At 48.5% G+C, this 24,845-nt stretch overlaps 8 protein-coding genes across 8 annotated transcripts; 3 read left to right on the top strand and 5 right to left on the bottom strand.

Annotated features, from left to right (window-relative positions):
- Window positions 1-108: 108 nt before the first annotated feature.
- Window positions 109-1,876, top strand: GGI43DRAFT_349038 (carboxy-cis,cis-muconate cyclase). The gene is made up of 3 exons (XM_083202235.1): window positions 109-579; window positions 686-794; window positions 868-1,876. The coding sequence occupies exons 1-3, from the start codon at window positions 265-267 to the stop codon at window positions 1,704-1,706; spliced, it is 1,263 nt and encodes a 420-aa protein (XP_083061743.1). The 5' UTR covers window positions 109-264; the 3' UTR covers window positions 1,707-1,876.
- Window positions 1,877-2,045: 169 nt separating this feature from the next.
- On the bottom strand, window positions 2,046-6,390 carry GGI43DRAFT_422270 (phosphoglycerate dehydrogenase; the record flags this gene model as incomplete). The annotated part of the gene is made up of 5 exons (XM_083208077.1): window positions 2,046-2,580; window positions 2,672-3,341; window positions 3,427-3,653; window positions 3,712-3,924; window positions 4,709-6,390. The coding sequence occupies 5 exons, from the start codon at window positions 6,388-6,390 to the stop codon at window positions 2,046-2,048; spliced, it is 3,327 nt and encodes a 1,108-aa protein (XP_083061742.1).
- Window positions 6,391-7,546: 1,156 nt separating this feature from the next.
- Window positions 7,547-9,517, bottom strand: GGI43DRAFT_348993 (DUF2461 domain-containing protein). The gene is made up of 5 exons (XM_083202234.1): window positions 8,771-9,517; window positions 8,540-8,709; window positions 8,174-8,473; window positions 7,928-8,068; window positions 7,547-7,847 (listed from the first exon to the last, which is right to left on the bottom strand). The coding sequence occupies exons 1-5, from the start codon at window positions 9,288-9,290 to the stop codon at window positions 7,713-7,715; spliced, it is 1,266 nt and encodes a 421-aa protein (XP_083061741.1). The 5' UTR covers window positions 9,291-9,517; the 3' UTR covers window positions 7,547-7,712.
- Window positions 9,518-9,550: 33 nt separating this feature from the next.
- GGI43DRAFT_402535 (uncharacterized protein) lies at window positions 9,551-11,199 on the bottom strand. Its single transcript, XM_083205700.1, has 3 exons — window positions 11,022-11,199; window positions 10,545-10,959; window positions 9,551-10,458 (listed from the first exon to the last, which is right to left on the bottom strand). The coding sequence occupies exons 2-3, from the start codon at window positions 10,608-10,610 to the stop codon at window positions 9,706-9,708; spliced, it is 819 nt and encodes a 272-aa protein (XP_083061740.1). The 5' UTR covers window positions 10,611-10,959; window positions 11,022-11,199; the 3' UTR covers window positions 9,551-9,705.
- A 188-nt stretch (window positions 11,200-11,387) lies between these two features.
- Window positions 11,388-13,953, bottom strand: GGI43DRAFT_348772 (Hsp70 family ATPase KAR2). The gene is made up of 5 exons (XM_083202233.1): window positions 13,531-13,953; window positions 13,270-13,454; window positions 12,969-13,209; window positions 11,653-12,900; window positions 11,388-11,590 (listed from the first exon to the last, which is right to left on the bottom strand). Exons 1-5 carry the CDS (start codon window positions 13,666-13,668, stop codon window positions 11,414-11,416), a joined length of 1,989 nt encoding a protein of 662 aa, XP_083061739.1. The 5' UTR covers window positions 13,669-13,953; the 3' UTR covers window positions 11,388-11,413.
- A 1,046-nt stretch (window positions 13,954-14,999) lies between these two features.
- Window positions 15,000-17,593, bottom strand: GGI43DRAFT_382867 (P-loop containing nucleoside triphosphate hydrolase protein; the record flags this gene model as incomplete). The annotated part of the gene is made up of 3 exons (XM_083203296.1): window positions 15,000-16,207; window positions 16,275-16,475; window positions 16,528-17,593. 3 exons carry the CDS (start codon window positions 17,591-17,593, stop codon window positions 15,000-15,002), a joined length of 2,475 nt encoding a protein of 824 aa, XP_083061738.1.
- A 664-nt stretch (window positions 17,594-18,257) lies between these two features.
- On the top strand, window positions 18,258-20,148 carry GGI43DRAFT_382866 (chaperonin-containing T-complex subunit CCT5 domain-containing protein; the record flags this gene model as incomplete). The annotated part of the gene is made up of 5 exons (XM_083203295.1): window positions 18,258-18,267; window positions 18,338-18,355; window positions 18,415-18,463; window positions 18,515-19,631; window positions 19,687-20,148. 5 exons carry the CDS (start codon window positions 18,258-18,260, stop codon window positions 20,146-20,148), a joined length of 1,656 nt encoding a protein of 551 aa, XP_083061737.1.
- A 910-nt stretch (window positions 20,149-21,058) lies between these two features.
- Window positions 21,059-22,046, top strand: GGI43DRAFT_433524 (uncharacterized protein; the record flags this gene model as incomplete). The annotated part of the gene is made up of 2 exons (XM_083209756.1): window positions 21,059-21,485; window positions 21,784-22,046. The coding sequence occupies exons 1-2, from the start codon at window positions 21,140-21,142 to the stop codon at window positions 22,044-22,046; spliced, it is 609 nt and encodes a 202-aa protein (XP_083061736.1). The 5' UTR covers window positions 21,059-21,139.
- Window positions 22,047-24,845: the final 2,799 nt, after the last annotated feature.

Raw genomic sequence — 24,845 nt, 5'->3', positions numbered from 1 at the left:
GCTAATTGAGACACGTACAGAGCGGCACTAGCATCGGGAAGTTTCTAGTTTGATATGAGGCTTGGGGATGCAGGTTAGACAGGGGGGTAAAGGAATATCCTCGCGGAAATGCTATGATGTAGTCAGCAATACAGTATATTGATTTTACTTTTCTGTACCTGGACTCCTGTAACGTCACTGCGCGTGCTGTCGCGTCACGAACGAATTGAAGCCTTTCTAATTCTCATCTTCTCTTGTTCTCATCGTACGATTTCTCAGCTTCACATGATTCTGAACCGGCTTGCAACAACGGTTCGTTTGAAGCTTACAAGACCTGATACCAGTATCCACGTTTGCGGGCGACATCGGCTTATCCCTCCACAGCAGTTGCGACAACTGTCGCGACACACGAGCAGCAGCAGAATAAGTGGGAAACCAAAGACTTCTTCGAAAATGGGGATTCACCATCTCATGGTCGGCACATGGACGCCGCCCGGAGCCATCTTTACGTTTGCCTTTGACGATGAGGCGCTCACGCTCAAGCTTGTTAAGCGCACTGAGATTGCGAATAATGAGCCTATCTCATGGATGACTTTTGATGTAAGTCACAAAACTCAAACCAAGTCGAATAAGAAGGAGACAAAGGGGGAAGAGAGAAAATCGGCAGGTTTATGCTGTGAAACAAAGACTGACGCATTTTTTACAGCATGAGAAAAAAGCCATCTATGGAGCTGCCATGAAGAAGTGGTCCAGCTTCAAGGTCAATTCACCCACAGACATTGTCCACCAAGTCTCTCACCCCATGCTTCACGATCGTACGTCTCCTCATACCAGCAACATACATGAAACTCAATGAATTTTAACCTTACCACTCTTGCTTTCATACAGCTCAAGCCGCCTCACCCGAAACAAACACCCGCGCCATCTTCCTCCTCTCCGCCAAAAAAGCCCCCTACGCAGTCTACTGCAACCCCTTCTACAAACACGCCGGCCATGGCTCCGTCTTCACCACCGACGCCTCATCAGGCGCCCTGGTGAATAACGTCCAAAACTACGAGTACCAGCCCAACACCGGCATCCACGGCATGGTCTTCGACCCGACCGAGACGTACCTCTACTCGGCCGATCTCACAGCCAACAAGCTCTGGGTCCACAAGAAGAAGCAGCCCGAGTCTGCAGAGCTCGAGCTCGTCGGCTCCGTCGACTGTCCAGACCCGCGCGACCACCCGCGATGGGTCGCCATCCACCCGTCGGGCCAGTATCTCTACGCCCTCATGGAAAAGGGCAACCGCATCTGCGAGTATCTCATCGACCCGGCTACTCGCCTGCCCGTCTTTACGCACCGCCACTTTCCTCTCATCCCGCCAGGAATCCCCGATCGCTGGACGCAATACCGCGCAGACGTGTGCTCTCTCTCTTATTCAGGGAAATATCTCTTTGCGTCGTCTCGTGCCAACAGCTTCGACCTCACCGGCTACGTTGCCGCGTTCAAGCTGTCTGATGAAGGAGTCATTGAGCGCCAGATCTGCCTGAATCCGACACCCACGAGCGGTGGACATAGCAATGCCGTGGCGCCGAGCGATTGGACCGACGAGTGGGTTGCCATTACGGACGATCAAGAGGGATGGCTGGAGATTTATCGGTGGCAGGACGAATTTTTGGCCCGGGTTGCGAGGGTGCGGGTCCCAGAGCCAGGATTTGGCATGAATGCTATTTGGTATGATTAGAGACAGCGAGATAAGAAATGAGTCGTTCGAAGTGATACAATAATAGAATAAACAAGTAAAGGGGCATAGAGAAAATCAACAACATGGATAGTATTGAGATACAGACAAATAAAAAAGGACGTTTGCCCCGAAGCTCACGGAGCAGATTCCATCGTCCTTGAAAACGCTAGCAAATAAGTAAAAGTGAAATACATGAAATAATTTTTGAAACCTAGCCCACTATGATTTTCTTTTTTGAGCAATATTCCACAGAAGCACTTGGACTCCATCGTTGGCTACTTGTTTTCGCGTTTCCCCCTATTCCGCATACATTTGAAGCCGTGGCTCACCTTGCCATCGCTATCTTGTTCCATTCTGATCTTTTCCCAATAGCGGCGTCGTTTCGGTGTGCTCATCTGCGCCCTCTGCCTCGCCATTGGCCGGCTTTGCGGCCTCGGTTGTGGTCGTTGTCACTACCGTCGTGCCCAAGCCCTGTTTAATCTTGAATACGCTTCCTCTTGTGCTGCTCCGTGGGTTCGCCGCGCGGTTCGCAGGACCCAGCCGGAGTTGCTGTCGCATCTCATCAAGCGAGGCTTTAACAGGCACCGGGTTCTTTCCGATGCGGCCGTCAGGACCTGCTGAGTGTTGGCGCTTCATAAACACAGCTGTTTTGGGAGGGCGCTCAAGGTGGCCCGAGTCACTCTTATAAGAGCCAACGTCAAGGGTCTGACCTTCCGTATTTTTGTGGTTATTAGCCACGTTGTCCGGCGTCTTCCTTACCGCTATTCCTACACCTGGGTTGTCACTGTGCCTACGGTGCGCTCGAGGAGCAGGAGTTAGACGTCGGATAGCCTTGTGTACGTCGACATAGACATCTGACTCGTCGACAATTTCCCTAGATGCCTTGCATCAGTAAAAGACAACATAGCATGCATGGAAATCTTATATCTGTTAAGGGATCACATATTAGAAACTCCTGCACTCACTCTCCGATAAGCTCTTCAATGACGTCTTCCAGAGTAACCACGCCGAGGGCACCGTGGTTGGACCCAGGATACTCAGAGACCAACACCATGTGGGATTTTCCCTCTTGGAAGAAGTTGATAATATCCAGGCAGCTTGTCTCGGGTCGTGTCTCTACAACAGCTCCCAATTGCACGTCCCTAACTGGGATGCGGTCTTCGGGATCATACGTAATGAGAGTCTTGACAAGAAGCATTCCCACGAAATCAGTCGGGTTGCCTGCACGGTAGATGGGAATTCTCGAATATCCGGAAGAAAGAATCGTATCCATAGTGTCCTCATCCAAGATGTGATCTTCTGCAAGCGTGAAAACGTCGTCCATGGGAGTCATGACCTCCGATACGGGCTTGTCTTTAAGATCCAGAACGGCAGTGATGATGGTGACCTCATCTTGGTTCAATCGCTCCGACACTTCGCCAAGAGACTTGTGTAGGGTCACGAGCGTTTTGAGGCCGCTCTTTTTGTATACTGTACCGTGATCCTCTCCAAGAATCCAATCGAGAAGCTTCGCGGTGGGCCAAGCTACCGGACCTAAGAGGTACATGAGAATTAAGACAGGCGTGGACATGATTCCGCCAATCGGCAGGCCAAATCGCACACACACAGACTGAGGCACGATTTCGCCAAAAATGACTGCATTCGGGATTAGCATGGCAGGAGCGGCGAGGAGATAAAAGCAAGCAAATAAGTGGCAAAACACAAGACTAAGAGTGCTCACCGATCAGGATTGTACTGCCTACGATAGCGGCAACACCGCCGCCTAAGAAGCGGTCCAGTACCACGGGAAGCGATTCGTTAACAATGACGTTGGCAAGCAGTAGGGTGACCAGAACCCAATGCTTTCCTCTGTTGAGCAGTCGAAGAACTCGTGCCGCGTTCTTGTGTTGCGGCTCGGTAGGGTCGCCAGATACGACCTGAAGGTAGATGGAGTCCTGGCCCATCAATCTGCTACAGTGTCAGTAACCCGTGTCACGATGGCCAAGATTTGAGCCCATTCACGTACGCGATCGTCAAGCCGGCGAATGCACCGCCCAGCAAAACAAGCGTCATCGACGTGACGGCCAGCACCCATATGGGAGTGTCCGTGTGCTCCTCCTCATGATGCGCTCGCGACGATAGAGGCGCCGCCGAAACCGCCGTAAAGCAGAGGCCGAATACTCGCCCCAAACCCAGCACGGCAGGGCGGAAGCTGGCGAGGCCTCCTGGGGCGCCTCTCCTGTTCATAGCCAGATTTCGACTTGAGTCGCTTCAATCGTGCCGCTACAGGCGTTAGAAGAGGATATATAATCCGTTCGTCACTGTCGGAGAGAGAAATGGCGGCCGGTGGATGATTAGTCTGGCGATGCACGTCCCTTTGCGATATGAAGACCCGCAGTCCCGGCTAGCTGCTGATGGTCGCTGCCGAAATCTCGAATTATCCGGATCGTAGGGAGAGCGAGGTAAATGTCGCTGAAGATTGCAACAATGGAATAGGAAAAAGCCGATGTCCGTCTGGGCCGATGTCGATAGATCTGGGGTTCCAATCCCTGCGCAACCTTGACGGTTGAGACCTTTAGAGACGCGAGAAAAAAAAGAAGAGAAAGTTGAAACTTCGGCTCGGAGCTTCGTAAGGCAGGGAAGCTTTCAAGCCCTGTGGGCCGCTGGAAGCTAGCGGCCTCATGCTACTGACAAGCGCTGTGATGACGACGATTCCTTGTTCCTGCGCCAAAAGCGGCCCCACGGCTCGGTAGCTCGGCAGTAGATGCTTTAGCATACATAGTTAAGGTGTAAGACAATCATATATATCAGCTTGACTTATCTGTGTGATCAATCAATTGAAACATGTATCAACAAACTCGCTATTTAAGCTTAATACTAAGTTGTACCAATAACCAACATCTCGTTGCTCTGTGGTATCCAATATCTTTCCCTAATAAAATCACATACACAGAAGCTTGGGCCATCCACCACATACCGGCTTAATCGATAAGATCATCCTTCCGTTTTATAGCTGAACCAACACCACATCCAAGACTCCTTCAGACTTGCGCAGCCCCTCCATGATCTCTTCATCTACCGGCCTATCGATACCCAAAATCATCAAAGCCTCGTTTCCTCCAGGGGCGCCTTGCTTCGAGTCTTCGTCTAAACTCGCGACTTGCATGAATCTGATGTTGATTCCATGAGAACCCAGCACCATACCGACGCCTCCAATCTTGCCCGGCTCGTCATAGTTGTGCAGAATAATCATTGTTCCCTCTGGAGTGAAAGTTGCGTTGAAGCGATCTAGCTTGGAGATATACAGCCGCTTGTCCGATGCGTACCCTTCAATAACTTGCTCGCCGCTCCCGTCGTCTGCGTGCGCCTTGAGCGTCACCAGGTTTGCATATGACAAATCGCCTGGCTGATGTGAGTGCGTCTCACTGATCATGATGCCCTTTTCTTTGGCAATCATTGTCGCGTTGACAATGTTAACATGAGACTCGCTGAACGAGGCAACCAGTCCTTTGACCAGCGCGGCATACAGCGGTTTCGTATTCGACATTCCTGCCAAATCGCCATGATATACCAGCTCGAATTTGCGCCCACCAACCAGTCCTCCCTTGTTCCTGACAAAGTGTTGAGAGTACAGACGTCCCATTTTCTCAACCAGCTGCACAAACGGCTGGACCTTGCGATACTCCTCGGGTAGAATGATGGGTGCATTGACAGCGCTAGTAGGAAGGCCGCCTCTCAAAATCTCAAGCACTTGCGTACATACGTCTATTGAGACATTCTCCTGTGCTTCGACCGTAGAGGCTCCCAAGTGAGGAGTGGCCACTACCTTTGGATGTCTGGCGATCTGGCCAGCTGGTGTGTCTGCCTTTGGAGGCTCTGAGGTGAAGACGTCAATTCCTGCTCCGGCAATCCATCCTTCGTCAAGAGCCTTCACCAGGGCGGCTTCGTTGTATACTCCGCCACGAGCAACATTAAGCACTCGAGCCGTCTTCTTCATGCTCTTGAATTCTGCTTCGCCAACGAGATCTAGCGTTGTTGCTAGCAAAGGGGTATGGATGGTTAGAAAATCCACAATGGGAAGAATTTCCTTTAGATCAGACGCCAAGTCAACGCCGGCCTGGCGTGCCATGTCCGGGTTGGCATATGGATCAACAGCGATGACTTTCATACCGAGACCCTTTGCCATTCGTGCAACATTCATGCCAACTTTGCCCAGTCCAACGATACCGAGAACTTTTCGTCCTACTTCGATACCCACGAGTTTGCTTCGTTCCCAGCCTCCCTGTTTCAAGCTTCCATCTGCTCTGCCAACGTTTCTAGCAGTGGCGAGAAGCAGAGCTATCGTGTGCTCTGCAGCAGCCAGGATATTTCCAGATGGCGAATTGACGACAATGATGCCCCGGGATGTTGCCGTTGGCACATTGATATTATCAACACCAACACCTGCTCTTGCCACCACGCGAAGCTTCCTTCCAGCGAGCAAGACCTCCTCTGTTACCTTGGTTTCAGATCGGACAATTAGCCCATGATATCCTGGGATCTGAGCAATGAGCTCGGCATGAGTCAGGCCCAACTTGACGTCAACGTCAAAGTGCGGCTCTAGCATTGCCAGGCCATCTGGCGAGACTTTCTCGGGGATGAGAATACGAGGTCGAATATCACCAATGTTATTGGTGGTACTAACGCTCGTCGCCATTGGTGCCATTTTGCTTTGTGTAGTCAAAATTCGTAAAGATCCAGCTGCCACCCAACAGCAAATATATTTACTTTTAAAGAGAATATCAACTCAGAAGAGTATGTTAGTGGAGAGATAAAGATATTATGGGTTAAAGAAGTTAAATTAAACACTAATAGCTCTTGGAATGGGAAGAATCCGAGAGCGTCTTATATGACGTCTCGCTACGCTGGGCGACCCCTCAGTAAGCTTTCGACGGTGGCATTTGAAGCTGTGAACGCCAGCCGCCGCCACGCGTGTACAGTCATAAACACAACTAAAAGATAACCAACACTCCAATCCGGGCGTCTGCGGGCCTGACGTGGCTTGATCGAAATGAGATGTGCGGTGTATCTCTGTGCCCATTCAGAGATGCAGATGTAACCTTACAAGTATGCACGGGTCGACTAATTCGCGGGCGATGGACGATCGGCATAATTTGTGAATCTCCGGCCAGACAATCTAATAGGCCACTTGCCAGTCTATTTTAACCAAAGGCGACTCTGTTATGTCATGCGATTTGGTATTACTATCTTCCACACTCCCCCCACGAAAGGGTAAGGCACACACGCAGAGGCAGATGGCAGGCAGCACACCAACGAATTGACATGGGCGGCTAATGTCCTATGAAATCGCTTGGCAAGCCAACCTTGGATAATCCAGCCCGAGATGCGGAGACTTAAGCGATCGATCTTGAAGAAGCGGGGGAGGGGCGCTCTTCTGGCTAAAGCGATTCCAGAGTTGCTCTGCAGATGTATATATCCATTGAGCCGTCTTGGTCCTAGTATTAAATACGGCCCGTTTGGCCTGCGGTTTCGGTGTATCTATTGTGGCAACGCTGGGGTGGTATGGCCTGACTTCTCTTCCTTCCAGCTATAAGCGGCAACTCATCTGATTCGGGGATTCAAAACCCCCACTGGGCGGCTTCTCGTTTTGCGATTGCTCGAAACATTGCCCATTGTTTTGGGGGAAGATGTAGTATGGTCGGTGTATTAGTTGCTGACGTGCATCATTAGAACGCAGACTTCCACCGTCTCCGAAGTTGCACCATACATGGCTTCAATTCGAAATGAGAAACCCGTGAGAGAGACAACCTCCTTACATTGAGAAGATACCCAGCCGGTAAGACTTTGACGAAGAGATGCGCGGAAATCAGTAAATTGCTCGCTTGCATATATATAACCTGTGGGATTGGGCCACATATCCAAATGCCCTCAAAAGAGACACATGCATGATAACCCCCCTTGCATATATGAACACGTATGATTCCGGGTTATCCGCAAACATTGAAACCAAGACACTTTTTTAAGCAGTTATTCGTCCCCATTATCATCTTCTCCGGCTTCGTCATCGCTATGCACCTCTCCGTCATTCTCACCATCTTCTTCATCACTCTCTTCATCGTCGAGATTAGGGTCAGGCATCACGACGCTATTGAGAAAAGTGATCTATCGTACGCCACAGTCAGCATATAAATTCCAAATTAACGCAAAAAGCGACAGTATGGTATAGCGTTGAGGAGACTTACGAAACTTGATAGACCCTGCATCGTCTCTTTGATTTTGGCCTGTGCATCGTCACTGCTCAATATTTTGTCGTCAAGCTTGGTGCCGATAGTGAAGTTTCGAAGCTTTAAAAGCTCTATATCACGATGCGTGACCTCGTAGCCCTATGTCATCTGAATTAGAAAATTATAATCGCCTTAATCAGAAAGGAATATGGAAGGGCAGTAGCCAATCGAGAGAAAAGAAACTAAGACATAGGAAAAGCTTACCATTGGCCTCTTCTTGAGCGCATTCTCTTGGTTCCGCGCCACGAAAGCCTTCACTACGGCCTCCACCCCATCCTTTTCCTTCACCGCTGGGAAAAACACCTTTTTAAACAGCGAATCACTGAATGCCCGTCGCCACCTCCTCGGCCTCTCGTCGATGCTTGCACGCAGCTTGGCTATATACGCTGCCTCAGGATGCCACAGCCCACCGCCTATGAAGGTGGCCTTGGGCTCGCAGTGGACGTAGTACACTGCATAAGGACCTTTTTTGCCTGTGCGAGACCAAGCAGCAGAAAAGTGAGCCTGTATTTCAAAAGTAGGTTAGATGAGTAAAGTGAATTGGGTGAGGTAGGTGATGGAACTGCGTACCTTGTACGGTGTCGGGTCTTTGCTGAAGCGAATGTCACGGTGAATGCGGAAAATGACGTCCTTGGCTGGCAGTTCTGGGATGGTTTCGTCAACTTCGATGAGTGTCTGTGTGGTCGCCTCGACAAACGACTGCCAGTCTTTTAACGCTCTTCTGTACTCTCCATCGTGTGCTATATTAGGTGGCCAATCAGCATTTTGAGCCAGAGATGAAAGGGAAGTGAAATTCCTCACATTTCAGCCATGATCTCTTGTTGTTTGCCTTCAAGTCTTTCAAAAACAGCATAGTGTTGTTATGCACATAGTGGTCTTCATACGGAACGCCTCCCGTATCTCGTAGCTTCTCCAACGGGATGATCTCAACCTTTCGTGGCCCGTCATCATCGTCGTCGTCGTCTCCATCATCATCGTTGTCTCTATTATCTTCTTCCTCATTCGGGGTATGATATTGATCTTCATCAGATTCCTCCTTAGCTTTCTTGGCAGGCCGTCCACGGGATTTCTTCTTCGGCTGCATTTCCGCCTCTTCCTCTGAATCTTCCTTGAACTGCTGTTCTTCTTCAGATTCATTTGCTGCTTTCCTACCCCGCTTTTTGGTCTGAGTTGCTCGCTTCTTGCGGCTAGAGGCTTGATCTTCACTCTCTTCTTCGTTTGAGCTTTCAAAGTATACGCTCTTTAGTGTGCTGGACAAACGGCCGGAGCGCCGGCGCGTGCCGGACTCTTGGCTAGGAGCTGATCGCTTAGCAGCAGGCATTGCTGAGAAGTTGAAAAAGCCAAAATTCTGACTTGAAATTCTGATGGCCGACTGAAATTTGTAAGGGGAAAAAAGACAATCTCAATCGCCTTTTTAGCCACTTTGCGGAAAGCTGGCTCGATGTCGTAATCTATGACAGCTCCATTTACCGCGACGGCGCGTCTTACGATGCGAACGGGAACCGCGCTATCACGTGATCTGTATTTCAATTTATAAGACCGACTTACAGGATGAGCTCAAAGCATCTTTGTAGACCAGAAGCCAAGAGAATAAACAGTTTTTTGCTTCTCTTCTAATTGAGAGCTAGTGTGAATGGCATCCTTCTAAATATTATCCCCTAAAGTCTCAGCCCTGCTGCTAGATCCGAAATGCATGTCCCAAAAGCTCTAGTGCTTGCTTGTCCATTATTTCATCCTCATGCTTTTGTTTCCCAAGGCATCTCCGTCCGCTCAGGTGAAGAAGCCTTGTAAACCCCCTTCACGGAACGAAAAATCTTCTTCAGAAAGTCGAGATCCTTTACTTTTACACTAATCCACTTCTCAGCCAGCGCCTCCGCGTCCTCGCCGTCCGGTCCCATCGCCTGAGCAGCAGTGGCACAAATCCTCGCCACGCTGTGCATTCTCTCAAATTCTTCCTTTGGTATCGCGTCGATTTCTTCTGGGAGATAGACAATGTCGACGACTTTGTAGAGACGCTGCGGGAAGGTCATGTTGACAATGGGCTCGGACTCGCAGAACTTGAAAAGTTTCTTCTTGTAAGCGGCCCAGTTGGCTGGTGGGATGGCGGAGAGCTCTGAGGTGAGATATGTGAATGTGCCTTCAAGACGTTTGCGGCAACTGTTGGCTATGGCGGGGCTGAAGGTGATTCTAGGAGGTTGCTGGTCTTGAAGTTTTTTGAGGCGGCAGATGGCATTTGTTATTTGAAGCTGGTTAAGTGCCAGCTCCTCTGCGGTCACGTCATTGACCATATCGAAGAGTTTCATCACCAGCTGTTCTTGGGTATCGCCTTCTTCTACTCCTCCAGGTTCGATATCTTCAAGGCTACCAACATTTTCGTCCCCCGACTCAGCTTTTGGGGCAGTCACCGCAGGATCATCGAGATCCATGGCTTCAGTATTGCCGTCATAGGTCGAATCTTGCTTCCTACCAGCGGTACTAGCTCGACTGGTCTAGATTGATAATAAAAAGTCAGTAAAACTTTGCAAATAACATCTAATGGAACATACGGAGAGGAGAAAAAGAGAGCTGAACTGACGGGTCGGGATGGACATTCTTCATCAGGAGCTAAAGGCTGCCTGTTTTCAGCTACAGAATCTGCCATAGCAGCTGCTTGAGGGATAGCGATGAATGTAACGAGGGTATTTGCTTTTTTCCTTCGTTTGTTTGAATAGCCTCTTATATAGCTAGTAAGAGATGTGATGTTTCTGTGGTGATCGACCTGGGGGAGCAAAGATGCGTTTGTAACTGTAAGAGATTAGTGCATCAGGAACCTCGAAGCAAGAAGCTCAGGTGAATAAGGAGTTGCGTAAGAGCAATCTTCTTCTGTGTTGGACCGAGCGATCTTCGAATCAACAGGTGATATAGAAACCATCGGACTGCGAGCCACCTGGCAGCCCTCAGTATGCGCGGTGCACTTGGTGCGATCGCTGAGAATGACGGCATTGTGAAAGCTAGGAGAAGTGAATTAGCATTCTACTTTGAATCAGCAATGCCAATCAATCTTGACAAATACCTGCCCACGACTTCTCTTGATATGACGGATGAGTTGGGTGGAGAGCTTGTCAACAGCTTTGATGCTTCCCAGAGAAGGCACAATGACTACTTAGTTTTGTAGCTAAATGGCTCAATGAGTGTCCCTTAAAACATTACTGGGTACAAAACATATATACGAGTGTGCACTTTTAAAATTGTCAGACATGGAACGATATTTCATAACATTCACGGCCATCACATGTAATCACTTTGCTGGGCATCAAATTCAAAAAGTTCAATCTATGCATCAACTTTACAGTTGCAGAGTTGCATTCAGATTTTATAAGACTAAAAACATATCCGCGTCATACCGACGATAACACCGGGGAACTTCTTTGGTTCCTCTAGATAATAAAACATCTATGCATTTTTTTACAGTTCATCATGGAAGTCACCCTCCTCCTCGCCACCAGCGTTCTGGTACATCTTGGAGGTGATGGGGTAGGCGACGTTGGACAGCTTCTCCTTCTGCTCCTCGAAGTCCTCGGCGGTGGCGTCAGCGCCGTTCTCCTCGAGCCACTCAGTAGCCTCCTTAACAGCCTCAAGGATCTATTTCAAACAAAGTTAGTAATTGTTCACTTGATCACAAAAATGAGTGGAATTCAACTTACAGTCTCCTTGTCCTCCTCGTCGATCTTGCCACCAAGACCCTCATCGTCGTTGACCTGGTTCTTCAGGCTGAAAGCGTAGTTCTCAAGACCGTTACGGGCCTCAATGCGCTCACGGGTAGCCTTGTCTTCCTCAGCGAACTTCTCGGCCTCAGCGACCATGCGGTCAATCTCCTCCTGAGTGAGACGGCCCTTGTCGTTGGTGATGGTGATGGACTCCTGCTTGCCAGTGCCCTTGTCGTGGGCAGAGACCTTGAGAATACCGTTGGCATCCAGCTCGAAGGAGACCTCGATCTGGGGAACACCACGGGGAGCGGGGGGAATGCCGGTAAGCTCGAACTTGCCGAGGATGTTGTTGTCCTTGGTCATGGAACGCTCACCCTCGAAGACCTGGATCAGGACAACGGGCTGGTTATCAGCAGCAGTTGAGAAGATCTGGCTCTTGCGGGTAGGGATAGGAGTGTTGCGGGGAATGAGCTTGGTCATAACTCCACCAGTGGTCTCAATACCGAGAGTCAGGGGGTTGACATCCATAAGGACGATGTCCTCAGTACCCTTCTCGCCGGAAAGAACACCAGCCTGAACGGCAGCACCGAAAGCAACAGCCTCATCGGGGTTGATACCCTTGGAAGCCTTCTTGCCACCAAAGTACTCCTCAATCAAAGACTGGACCTTGGGGATACGAGTGGAACCACCAACAAGAACAATGTCGTCAACTTCGCTCTTCTTAACGTTAGCGTCCTTGAGAACCTGCTCAACAGGCTTGAGGGTCTTCTTGAAGAGATCGTTGTTGAGCTCCTCGAACTTGGCTCGAGTAAGAGTCTCGGAGAAATCGTTGCCCTCGAAGAAAGCCTCAATTTCAATACGGGTGCTCATCTGGGAAGAGAGAGTTCGCTTGGCCTTTTCGGCTTCACGCTTGAGCTTGCCCATGGCCTTAAGATCCTTGGAGATATCAACGCTGTTCTTCTTGTTGTAGGCCTTGGCCAGGTAGTTGATAACACGCTGGTCAAAGTCCTCACCACCCAGGTGAGTGTCACCGGCGGTAGCCAAAACCTCGAAGACTCCGTTGTCAATGGAGAGGAGAGAGACATCGAAGGTACCACCACCAAGATCGTAGACAATGATCTGGCGCTCACCATCAGTCTTGTCCAGACCGTAGGCGATAGCGGCGGCGGTGGGCTCGTTGACAATTCGAAGAACGTTAAGACCGGCAATGATACCAGCATCCTTGGTGGCTTGACGTTGGTTGTCCTGAAAAACTGTTAGCACAAACGACTCTGTTTCCTAGTTTTCAACCACGAAGTCCAAAAAAAACTTACGTTGAAGTAGGCGGGAACAGTGACGACGGCGTGGGTGACCTTCTTGCCCAAGTAGGACTCGGCAACCTCCTTCATCTTGCCAAGGACCATGGCGGAAATCTCCTCAGGAGTGAACTGCTTCTTCTCACCGTTCACCTGGACCTGAACAATAGGCTTTCCATCCTTGTCAACGACCTTGTAGGGGAAGTGCTTGATGTCGGCCTGGACGTCCTTCTCGGCGAACTTGCGACCAACCAATCGCCTGCGCAGCTGTTAGCAATGTTCTCAACAATATTATGATGCTCAAAGGGCTTTGACTGACTTGATATCGAAGATGGTGTTGGTGGGGTTGGCGGCGGCCTGGTTCTTGGCAGAGTCGCCAACCAGACGCTCCTCATCGGTAAAGGCCACGTAGGAAGGAGTAATTCGGTTACCCTGATCGTTGACGAGAATCTCGACCTTGCCCTTCTGCATCACACCGACACAGGAGTAGGTAGTACCCAAATCCTGAAAAGAAAACGTGTTAATAACCAGGCAAATACCAATGGCGGGGTTGTCGCCAGCCTTGTCCATTTTCACTTACAATACCGATAACAGTTCCGTAGTTGTCAACATCATCGCTGGCATTGGCCTTTCCGACAAAGGCCAGAGGAGTGAAGAGGAGGGTGATCCAACAGAGCAGACCCAGGCCCAAGGCCAGGGAGCTCCGTGAACGAGCCATTGTGTAGAATATGTGTTAGAAAAAAAAGTACCCCGCGTACGTACAAGCCCGGTATCCAGCTGAAAAGAAAAAAAGATTAAAAAGAAATGCGCAGCGATCTAACGCAGCGAGCTCAATTGTTTCCTCAGACCAGGCGTATTCACCAGGCGAGGGGGTATCTTTGCTGGAGAGAAAAGGAAAAAACTGGGTTGGAGAAGAGAAGGCGACGATCAGCCACTTTATGAATGCTGCCCCAGAAAAAGTTGAGGTGTCCAGAAGGCTCCAAAAAGGCCAGATTTCAGGTAAGGCCAAGGTACGGGTCCCTTGCGCGAGCCAAACAGGGTCCCCAGAACCTTCTGCCCCGCACGTGACAGGGGTCTTAATTCTGCGTACTGTGATGTCGCGCAGATCTGGGCGCAGCCGTACAGTGCACGCAGCCGCGAAATACGGAGCACATGGCGCCCTGTACCTGCCCGCCGGGCATTTTTGACAGCCTACCAAGAGACTCCAAGCGCACACCTACCTATTTGGAGGGCGCTGTGAACAACCAACGCCACACGTTCTCCATTTTGCCCCTCCAGCCTCCAGGCGAAGAGGCCACGCTTCTTGGTTTTGATATTAGACGCTGACGGAGGAATTTCGATGCTATTCCAGTAGCGTGACTCAGAGCTAGACTATGGGGTTTCGGCTGGCAAAATGGGACCGAGTCTTGGTATTAGGCACAATATGATACAGAACAGGAAGCTGTTTGTTGTTATTAATGCGCTCTGGCCACGTTGTATCATTATTGCAGGCTGCCTTTCTTTCTCGCCTTCTATGTATAGTTCGCTTATGCTTATAATGTTTCGTATCATGTGTAATAGCGCCAGTCCGCCTTCAGGCCAAGTGTATCACTAGTAATTTCTCCGCTTCAGCACACTCGGCATTTCCCGGTGGATACTGCACAGGCAAACGCTCTGCTGTCAAGTTAAGATTTGCCACAATGAGGCTGAAGTTCTATAAGTAGATTGCCACTTACATGTAGTATATTACCTAGTTGTGGCTACGTGGTATCAACTCCATGCCGGTAAAATATTTCTACACGTCATGCTAATTACTAGTACGCAAGGCTGCAGATGGATGGATGCTTCTAGTTCGCTGCCTTGTCCTCTTCGTGACATCAGACGGATGAGTTTAGTTTGTGACGAGGGAGAATCTTCCAAATTCGTAGTTAATATCAAGATATGGCACTTTGATATTGGTATACGCATTTTATCTAACAAGTGCTCATTTGCATTTTGCTGCAAAATATCCCCAATCTATCTATACCCGTAATCCAAAGAAGAAAAAGTAATAAGAAAATAATGCTATTTTTACTCTAATAAGCCAGCCGCTATGGTTTCACCTCCACTTCGTATAACAACCCGTTGCCCGGCCTCCAAGGGAACCTTTGCCTCCAGCTTGATCAAAATCCGAGCCACTCCTCCGGGCTGCACAACCTTGGGCTTCTTTTTGACTACTTCGCCAGTAGCCTTGTCGAGAGTAGCCGCTATTGATTGAATTTGGCCTGCTGCGTGGAGTCTGCCACGGTGAAGATCCACAGGCATCGGCATCAGATGCTCAAATGCCATTGCTTTCATGGTAAACGTGTCGCCAACAGCGATGGGATCCGTTGTGTGGCAAATGATGTCGCCGATTTTAATATGAATGGGGTCGATATTTGTCAAGGCAACACTGATATTTTGGCCAGCCACCGCCCAGTCCTTGGCATCGGTATCAAGCATAATAGATTTGATGTACGCCGACTCTCCGCTCGGCTGTACCAGCACAGCATCTCCGATTTGGATTGTGCCAGAGTCTATACGGCCAGCAAGAGTCGTGGTTCCCTGCTGTGAGCGGAAAATCTCCGAAATTGCCATCCGGAAGGGTTTCTTCAAAGCTCGTGCGGTTGACGGCCCGGATGCTTCCAAGCCCTCTATTAGAGTAGGTCCCGTATACCAAGCCCCAGCAGCATCTTCCGTTCTCTTGACAATATTGTCTCCATTCAACCCTGATATGGGAATGAATGTGACATGCTTATCTTGAAATCCGAGACCGGTCAAAAAGCCAGAGACTTCCTCTGATATTTCCTTGAAGCGATCCTGGGACCACCCGACCATGTCGAGTTTATTTACAGCAACAATGAGCTGTTGAACACCTAAACTCCGTAGAAGCAGGACATGTTCTCGTGTTTGCCCCTTCAGTCCCTTCTCGTAAGCTCCAGTATTGGCATCGATAACAAGGATTGCAAAATCTGCCTGACTGGCACCAGCAATCATATTGGGCACAAAGTCTCGATGTCCCGGAGCATCCAGAATTGTAAACTTTGTCGATTCAGTCTCAAAGTGGTTGGTGGCGATATCTATCGTCACTCCTCGATCTCGTTCTTCGCTTCTCTGGTCCATGACCCACGCCAACGCGAACGATTGCTTTCCAATCTTTTCACCTTGTCGGCGGTATTTGTCAACGGTACGCTCTTCAACAAGTTTCAGCTCTAGAAGAAGTCGACCCATTAATGTACTCTTGCCAGCATCGACGTGTCCTAAACAATGGTCAGTGATATTCACCTCAGACGGTAACCGTTCTCGGAACAGCATAATAAAACGTACCGACAACTACGAAACTGGCATTCCTCTTGCTAGCATTTTGTTCAAATTCCTTGATAACATCGAGGCCTTTGCTATTAGGTGGCGGCCCATCGTTGATCTTGAGACTTGAGACACTGCTCGCAAGCCCGCTCTCTTTGGCGGCTTCATCGCTCTTTTGTGATTTCTTCGTGGTTTTCGGCGTGGCTGGAGTTTTCTTTCCCGCTGGTTGAAAAATTAGAATTAGCCCATCATTTCGCCTTAGCAAAATTCGAACCTTTCGCCTGAGCTGCGAGCACAATATCGTCTGGACTGGGCTCCGAGAAGGCGTTGGCTAGGAAAGAGGGAGATTGGGTGTAGGGCATTGCAAAAACATTAGGTCTCTGCGTTTGTTCTGCCCCCAGAGCCGAACCGAAAAGCGTGCGCGCGAATGCAGAAGGAGCATGGCTATGGCTTACTACCGGCTCTTCTTCAGGATTGGTATGGACATTGGTTTTGCTTTCAACAATGGTTGGCGAACCAGCGCGTCCCCCGATAGAATTGCCAGCGGCGCCGTTTGGTACCTCTCCCTCCTGCACCAGTGGATTAGGGATCACTGCTGAGTCGTGTTGCATGTTTCCACCTCTAAGCTTCGAGCTAAGGCTATTATTCTCTTTGTTGCGATTATCGGAAAGCGAAAGCTTCGATACTTCTTCTTCTGGTGGGGTGACTCTTTCTTGATCCTTCTTCTCTTCGGCCTTTTTCTTGCGAAGGGCAGCCAATGCTTGAAGCTTAGACATCTTGGGGGCGGAACTGCTACCTCCCAAGAGCCCTCCAACAAGGCGCGGCGGCTCAATAAATACAGCTTCTCGGTCTTTCGGTATGTTTAACCACGGCATATCGTCGAAAAATGTTGGAGATATCCGAGGCTTCTCTATGATGGGAAATATGCGTGTGTGAAGAGGAATGCCGTTAAAGTCTGTGGAGTATGCATCGTGCTCAGGCGATTCGCGGTTTGCTTCAAAGGTTCGCAAAAACAGGGCTTGCTTGGCTGGTAAAGGGAACGCGCCAGTCTTACCTTCGGGTGCCTTCTTCGGCGCTGCTTTGGGAGCTGGTTTTGGAGCTGGCGCAATAAAGGTCTTTGTCAGGTAGGCGACAGATTTATCAATATCGTAGTAGTAATGCCATAAAGCTTCTTGTATTTGCGCAACTGTGACTTTGCTTGCTTCTGTCCCAAGAGCTTTCTGTACTTCTGCGGTCCCGGTTTGCATCGCAACCTTGTCTTCGGGACTCATCTCGTCCTCCTCTTCAAACTCGTCATACTGGTCGACGAAGTCATCGTCGTCATACGTAGGGGGCGCCATCGCGATCGCGTATCCGAGTGTCTTGTCGGCGAGTTTCAAGCTTGTGAATGGAAAGATATGCGCAGCGTTGAGCTTCGTGGGTGAATTTGTATGGGTGGACTGGCTGCCGGCGCCGAACGTTTTCCCGGGACTAGCTGCTTTATATGACGAGCACTCGGGGTTGACTCATTGATTAATTAGGCAGACGCCCTCACAGCCGCAGCCGCGCAGTAACAAAAATATGCCTTGCGATAGCGATACAGGCTTTCACCAGTATTGAATCTAAGTTTTCAAGCCAAAAGAGACAAAAATCAAGCATCGACAGCGAAAGTCTAAAACATTAAGCTGTACAAAGAGCACCCAGCGCTCCTTAGCTTCCAAGACAGTCGCTGGTCGTGAGGGGCAACTGTGCTCCATCCGCCAGATTAAGTCATGGAGGGGCAATTTTGGAAGCTTGATAATATGGCGGGGTGCCGGTAGGCGGACTTTACTTTGTCCGTGTCCCGCACCCTTTGTAGTGGGAGTTGTAGGCAACTCCCCCCAAGTGGTCGAAAAATTCGGGCACGATCGTGGAAACTCGAAGCTGTACTCTGTCACCAAATCAAGGGGGTAATTATTTTGGTGCTGAGACTGATTGATTTTCACTCGTCTGTACACATTTGACAACAAGTTTCCCCCAGCCAAGATGTCGCTGAGTAAGTCGAGATCAAATCAAAGGATAACCATAGTCAGGGGGGCAGTCAAACTAACAAGTACGCACTTTAGATCTAGATGTTTCCAACGGTAAAGACTCCGATGACGCGGATATGGCCACGAGATCCCAGCTAACATTCAGCGCGCAGCGGCGGTGGTGAAGGATGAGCAAGGTCGGCCCTTCATTGTTGTCAGAGAGTAAGTTACAGAAACTCGTGTGCAGCTGCCTGCCGTCTAACAGCGGTCTAGTCAGGGGAAGAAGAAGCGCCAGTTTGGCAACGAAGCTGTCAAGTCACATATCCTCGCTGCCCGAACAGTCGCCAACATTGTTAAGACGTCACTGGGTCCCCGCGGTCTCGACAAGATTCTAATCTCACCGGACGGCGACATCACGGTCACGAACGATGGAGCTACCATTCTCCAACAGATGGATGTCAGCAACCACGTTGCTAAACTGCTAGTGGAGCTGTCAAAATCACAGGACGAGGAAATTGGCGATGGCACAACGGGCGTTGTTGTCCTCGCTGGTGCCCTCTTGGAGCAGGCCGCCGACCTCATCGACAAGGGTATTCACCCTATCCGTATTGCCGACGGTTACGACCAGGCCTGCGATATTGCTGTTGCCGAGCTGGACAAGATTTCAGACACGATCGAATTTACAAAGGAGGAGACTACCAACCTGCTCAAGGTCGCGCGGACAAGTTTGGGCAGCAAGATTGTCTCCAAGGCCCATGACCAATTTGCCAAGATTGCTGTTGACGCGGTTCTGTCGGTGGCTGATCTCGAGCGAAAGGATGTGGACTTTGAGCTGATCAAGGTTGACGGCAAGGTCGGTGGTGCTCTCGAGGACACTATCCTTGTTAAGGGTGTGATTATCGACAAGGACTTCTCTCACCCTCAGATGCCCTCAGAAGTCAAGGATGCCAAGATTGCAATCTTGACATGCGCTTTCGAGCCTCCCAAGCCCAAGACCAAGCACCACCTCGATATCACAAGCGTAGAAGAGTTCAAGAAGCTACAAAACTACGAGAAGGATAAGTTCATCGAAATGATCCAACAGATCAAGGATACCGGCGCGAACTTGGCCATCTGCCAGTGGGGTTTCGACGATGAGGCCAACCACTTGCTGCTCCAGAACCAGCTCCCCGCCGTTCGATGGGTTGGTGGTCCTGAGATCGAACTGATTGCCATTGCCACCAATGGCAGGATAGTGCCTCGCTTTGAGGACCTGAAGCCCGAGAAGCTGGGTTCTGCCGGCATTGTCAGAGAAATGTCTTTCGGAACGACAAGAGAGAAGATGCTGGTCATCGAGGAGTGCGCCAACACCCGAGCTGTGACTGTTTTCGTACGAGGAAGCAACAAGATGGTATGATTGAAACACTAGTCACTTAATCGATTACTAGCTAACGTGGAATGTTCAGATCATTGATGAGGCTAAGCGTTCTCTTCACGATGCTCTCTGCGTTGTAAGAAACTTGGTAAGAGACAACCGAGTTGTATATGGAGGTGGTGCCGCAGAGATTGCCTGCTCTTTGGCAGTAGAGGATGCCGCCGGCAAGACTCCCGGTCTGGAGCAGTATGCCATGCGCGCCTTTGCTGAGGCTCTGGATGTCGTCCCTATGGCTCTGGCCGAGAACAGCGGTCTCAACTCCATCTCAACCCTGGCAGAGGTGAAGAGCCAGCAGGTCAAGGCAAGCCCTGAGGACAGAGGAAAGCTCGGTGTTGACTGCATGGGACGTGGCGATAACGACATGAAGGCTGCTTTTGTCATCGACCCGTTGATTAGCAAGAAGCAGCAGCTGCAGCTGGCGACGCAGCTGTGCCGGATGGTTCTCAAGGTTAACAATGTCATTGTGTCTGGCGCTGAGGATAACGATTTTTAAGGGAGCTTCAGTCTGAACATAGATAGGGGGGTTTTATATCAAAAAAGCATGGTTGGCCAAATAGAAACCACTTTGCTCGTCACCGCGAGCTGATAATCTAAATCAATCTACAAAGTTTATATGAGCTCATGTTTCATTTCTGTAAATCAAAGGGTTTCGCGCTATACCTCTCGAATTCAGCTTCTAACGTGTCCTAATTAATAGTAAATTCTAGCATAGCGAGCCCAGCTGACTGCTATGATCTCAGACCAGATAGGATACATTGTAACCCAGGCAGCCCAGATAGGTCCCATTGTCTTATTACCACTAAGTATCTGTGTAATCTAGAGTGGCTTAGAGCTTTTCCTGTGGACTCTCATCGGTAAATTTAGCTCTCTATATGTACCTTGTTGTTACAAGGTATTAGTTTGTACCAATCTCTTGATCAATTGCGGATGCCACTATGAGATCAAGTCTTATGAACAGGCCATATTTCTTTTGTGCATAACCGCAAATAAATCTAGTATCTAGAGATTAGATGGGATAGATGGGATAAGGTCTTATTGCTTAGTTGAAGTTCAAGGGCAGACAAACGCATGAGCCTGCATGTATTTGCGTTGTCTTAGGGAGATGTTTTATGGCGTGGGCTCATTTAGTATCATCCAAGTCTTGAACTTTCAGCAGAGTAAATGTTTTGAGAAACGCCATCCGCCCACTTTCTTGGACTTCGAGATAGATGTGATGATGGTGTCCGGCAAGACCCGTAAATGGCGTACATTTAGTTGGCTCAAAAGATATAAATCATCATCCCACAAACCGTAATTCTTCTGTTGATTCCCAGTGTCTCTCTGCAAACATATTTATTTCATGTCTCTCGCCTTCACGCCAACTTCATCCTTACAGCATCCCATCGCTAACATATCGTCTCCATATCTACCACATTAGAGCTCCAATCTCAGATTAACCAGCTACAGTATCCGACCCCAACAAAGACCAGCCACCACTACCAAAAATGGCCCCTGTGGAAATTACCAACGGCACATTCATGGCCGAATTACCGAATTACATCGTTGACAGCGCCAACAACACTCTGATGACCACATTACCAGGTTACGTAGATCCCGACGTCACCATCGCCCTTTTAGCCGCAATCTCAAGCTACTTCAATCTCGAATCCTATGAGGAATACGCCTTGATACTGTTGGATTGTTTATTATCTGGCCTATCCGACTCGAAACTTGTCGTTGGAAGCATAGCGTGGGCCATCGTCCAATACCAGCTCGTTTGCCGCCTAACGTCTGTAGTGTCCGAAACGCAATGGAACTATCATTCTTTCAAGTTCAACCATTCCGCCAACGGTTCGATGATTATCGCGCGTTTTATATGGAACTGGGTGTCATACCTGATCATGTACGGCGACAGCAGATTGCCTAGTGAAGACCCAATCTTTCAGTTGACAATTGGGGTATTTTTAGCTCGTTTCCACTTGCTATACCCTACGGTTTCTATTCCAAGTGGCCGGTTCTATCAACAATCTGCCTTATGTGCTGGGGCCAACTCTGGCTAAAAGATGTGTATTTGGGATTCATAAGTACGGTACTCTTCATGCATTCTTTATACGATGTTGGTCAATACTAAACTATGTGTTTGCTTTAGTTCCTCTCGCGCTATCGATTTTACCTTTATCGATGATAGTCATAGCAGTATACTTTGCTGAGCTCATCGAGAACGTATGCTTGGCACCATATGGCCGAAGATGGCAATATTTTCGAGACAACCTTCACGTCAAAGTCATTCTACGATCTTCACAGGAAATATGGCGTTATACGTTGATACTCTGGCCTCTGCCTCCGTACTTTGCTGTTGGAGCCCTTCCATTAACGGAAGACCTTTTAATTCCAACGTGCGATGATATCTAGCCTCAAGCACCAGCAATAGGCAGTTATCAAAACACTACTAGGAATAGAGATGTTATTTATAAACACAGGGATATAGGATCAATGTAGGCCGCAAATGGCCAGTAAAACTGTTACATCCAGCCCGAATTCAGCGATTGGATCAGATAGGAGCTATACAGAGGCATAAAATTCAGCCGTCCTGATCATATCAATTTCAACCAAAGCTAGATCGCTCGGCAACAAGGTTCAAGATAAGGTTTCTCACCGACGGTCCAACAACTATGTAGTTAAACTTAGCAATAGAAGATGAAAAAGCATAATGACGTGCCCAACTTGCGTTGCATATAAACCCTTGTGCTCCCCCATCAGAATAAAGTCCAACTCTCAAACACACGTATCATTAAGATCAACGAACAAACGCACACATCCTCAATCTCGAAAACAGCTCCAGTAAGGCGCCCTTTCAATAGTTCAGAATGACCTCACAGCTAACTAAGCTCTGTAGTTAATCCAAACGATCAAAGACCTCAAAGAGATGGTGACAACAGTCAAATTCGGCTTGCTACAGGCCAAACCCGAAAAACTAGGCAAGAAAGATACCCGGGGGGTAATAAAATTCTCCCTGAGCAGGAAAATGAGGCTGCAGAAAGCTTCCTATTTTCAACCGTGAAGAGAAAAGATACTCAAAAAAGCTACGAATAGGTAATCGAAGGAGTCAAAAATAAATCATTCTATTGGATGGTTTATCTCGCCATACCCAGGAAGAAGCACTACAAGTGATTGACAGAGATTTTCAACAATCTTCAGATCATTGGCGCTGCAAGGAACCAATAGAGATTTTGGACAACCGATAACCTCAAGCTCACTATTAACGCAGCATTAGATGCGCGGTCCGAGACCCTGACAACAGCTCCAATGTTTGGAAGGATATTCAAGATTGCATAGATGGTATTCTAAAGGTGGCAGAGGGCAAATAACTCCATGCAGATCTTTCTCAACACCAAAAGGCGTCTGGATTGAGATTCCTCTTCCTAAGGGAAAACCCGTCGTCACTACCACGTTGGGTTTTCGCCATGACACCAAAGGTCAATTAATTCGCCACAAAGCTCGACTGGCCGCACGCGGCTTTATGTACTTTACACCTGTTATCACGTTGATCTCTTTTCTGATATGAGAATGCGCAGAATCTTTTAAAAAGAACAGCAAGATAAGAAATCCAGATTTGCTATGAATCTCAAACAAGGAGATTAAATTAAGTATAGCATTGCCTCTCCCTGTATTTGTTGGTTATATTACACGCACATGTGATGAATCAACCAAAATCATTTGCTCAGGCTGTATATTCTTCTACTTCTCTTTCTCTGTGTTTATTATCTCGGTTTCAAATTCTTAGAATCCTTGTTTTTTTCTTCTGATTCCCCAGCGCTTATGATTTATTTAGGGAAATATTATTCAGCACCCCAGCTGTTACTACTGTCTCTACTACCTCTACTACCTCTACTACCTCTACTACCTCTACTACCTCTACTACCTCTACTACCTCTACTACCTCTACTACCTCTACTACCTCTACTACTTCAAGTATTATCTAGTGGTTAAATATTTTTATATTTTTATACGTGTGCTGACTGCCTCATTTAATCACGACTGGGGTGCTGGATAATGAACTGGGATGCTGAATAATATTTCCCTTTATTTATTCTTTCTATTATGCTTGTATGGATAGCTCTGAGATATATGGGCGCCACCATCAGTCGACTGATGGTGGCGTCCATACATCTCAGTCAATTCCGCCTGGACATACATCATATTCCCGGAAAGACAAACTTTGTTCCTAACGCATTATCTAGATCCAGTATTCCTTTAATTGCTGAATGAACTGTGAGGACTTGTACGGGGTGACTTGATGATTGTATCGTTGTCTTCAAGAGACAAGCCCATACAAGACATGCCGCTCACCACTAAAGCACGATTCGACTTCTATGTCGAAGGACAGGTAAATGAAGCTACAGTGAATATACATTTCCACACAGAAGCATGGGTGGTAGCAATTTGTTGAGACCTTGGTCTTTGCCTTCATTGTGTGGTATCATAGGGCACAACTGTGGGCACCTCACTCTTTGAGTATGGGATTAATGAGCCATGTATGAGATAGGGGGAAAGGAATTCCCATGAAGTACATTTGTTTGTTTATTAGTTATTGGTTAGATTGGGTTGGCGGTAATATTAGCGTTATATTAAAGGAACAAAAGCCGTTTAGAAGACGTCAGCGGCGACAACTTTGAGTTGCTTCGAGCGCCCAATTTGTCGCTTCTCTTCAATTGCCGTGCGGCTTTACGCAAATTCACGGGCTTAACTATGACGATACCTACAGCCCCATGGCTCGCTATGACTCTCTACGTTTTATTACTCGACTCGCTGCCTTGTGGGGGTGGAAATCGTATCAAATGGACGTCGAGACTGCATATATTTATGGCAAACTCTCCCACGAAGTCTATATGTCCTGCCCGGATGGCTACCAGCGACAATCAAGTCACCCCGCCGTTTTACGACTTGTAAAAGACCTCTGTGGGCTCAAACAATCGGGTCGAGAATGGTTCGGCACACTCAAAGCAACCATGAGCGACTTAGAAATAACTCCATTGCCCTCAGATACATGCGTTTTCCGGCGACAAGATTTGATTGTAGCCGGTTACGTCAACGATAGAGTCATTACTAGCATGCTGGGACAATATATTTTTCAAGAAGCTGAAGGTCTCTCTTCAGTATACAGTCATACTGTTTGCTGGAATATAAATTTATTTTCAAATGCGGGGAAGC

This window comes from Trichoderma evansii, assembly GCF_050947405.1.
Source record: "Trichoderma evansii strain SZMC 28006 chromosome Unknown GGI43scaffold_7, whole genome shotgun sequence".
Taxonomy (NCBI): Eukaryota; Fungi; Ascomycota; class Sordariomycetes; order Hypocreales; family Hypocreaceae; genus Trichoderma; species Trichoderma evansii.
The sequence above is the reverse complement of the archived record's forward strand: the minus strand, read 5'-3'. Positions and strand labels throughout refer to the sequence as shown.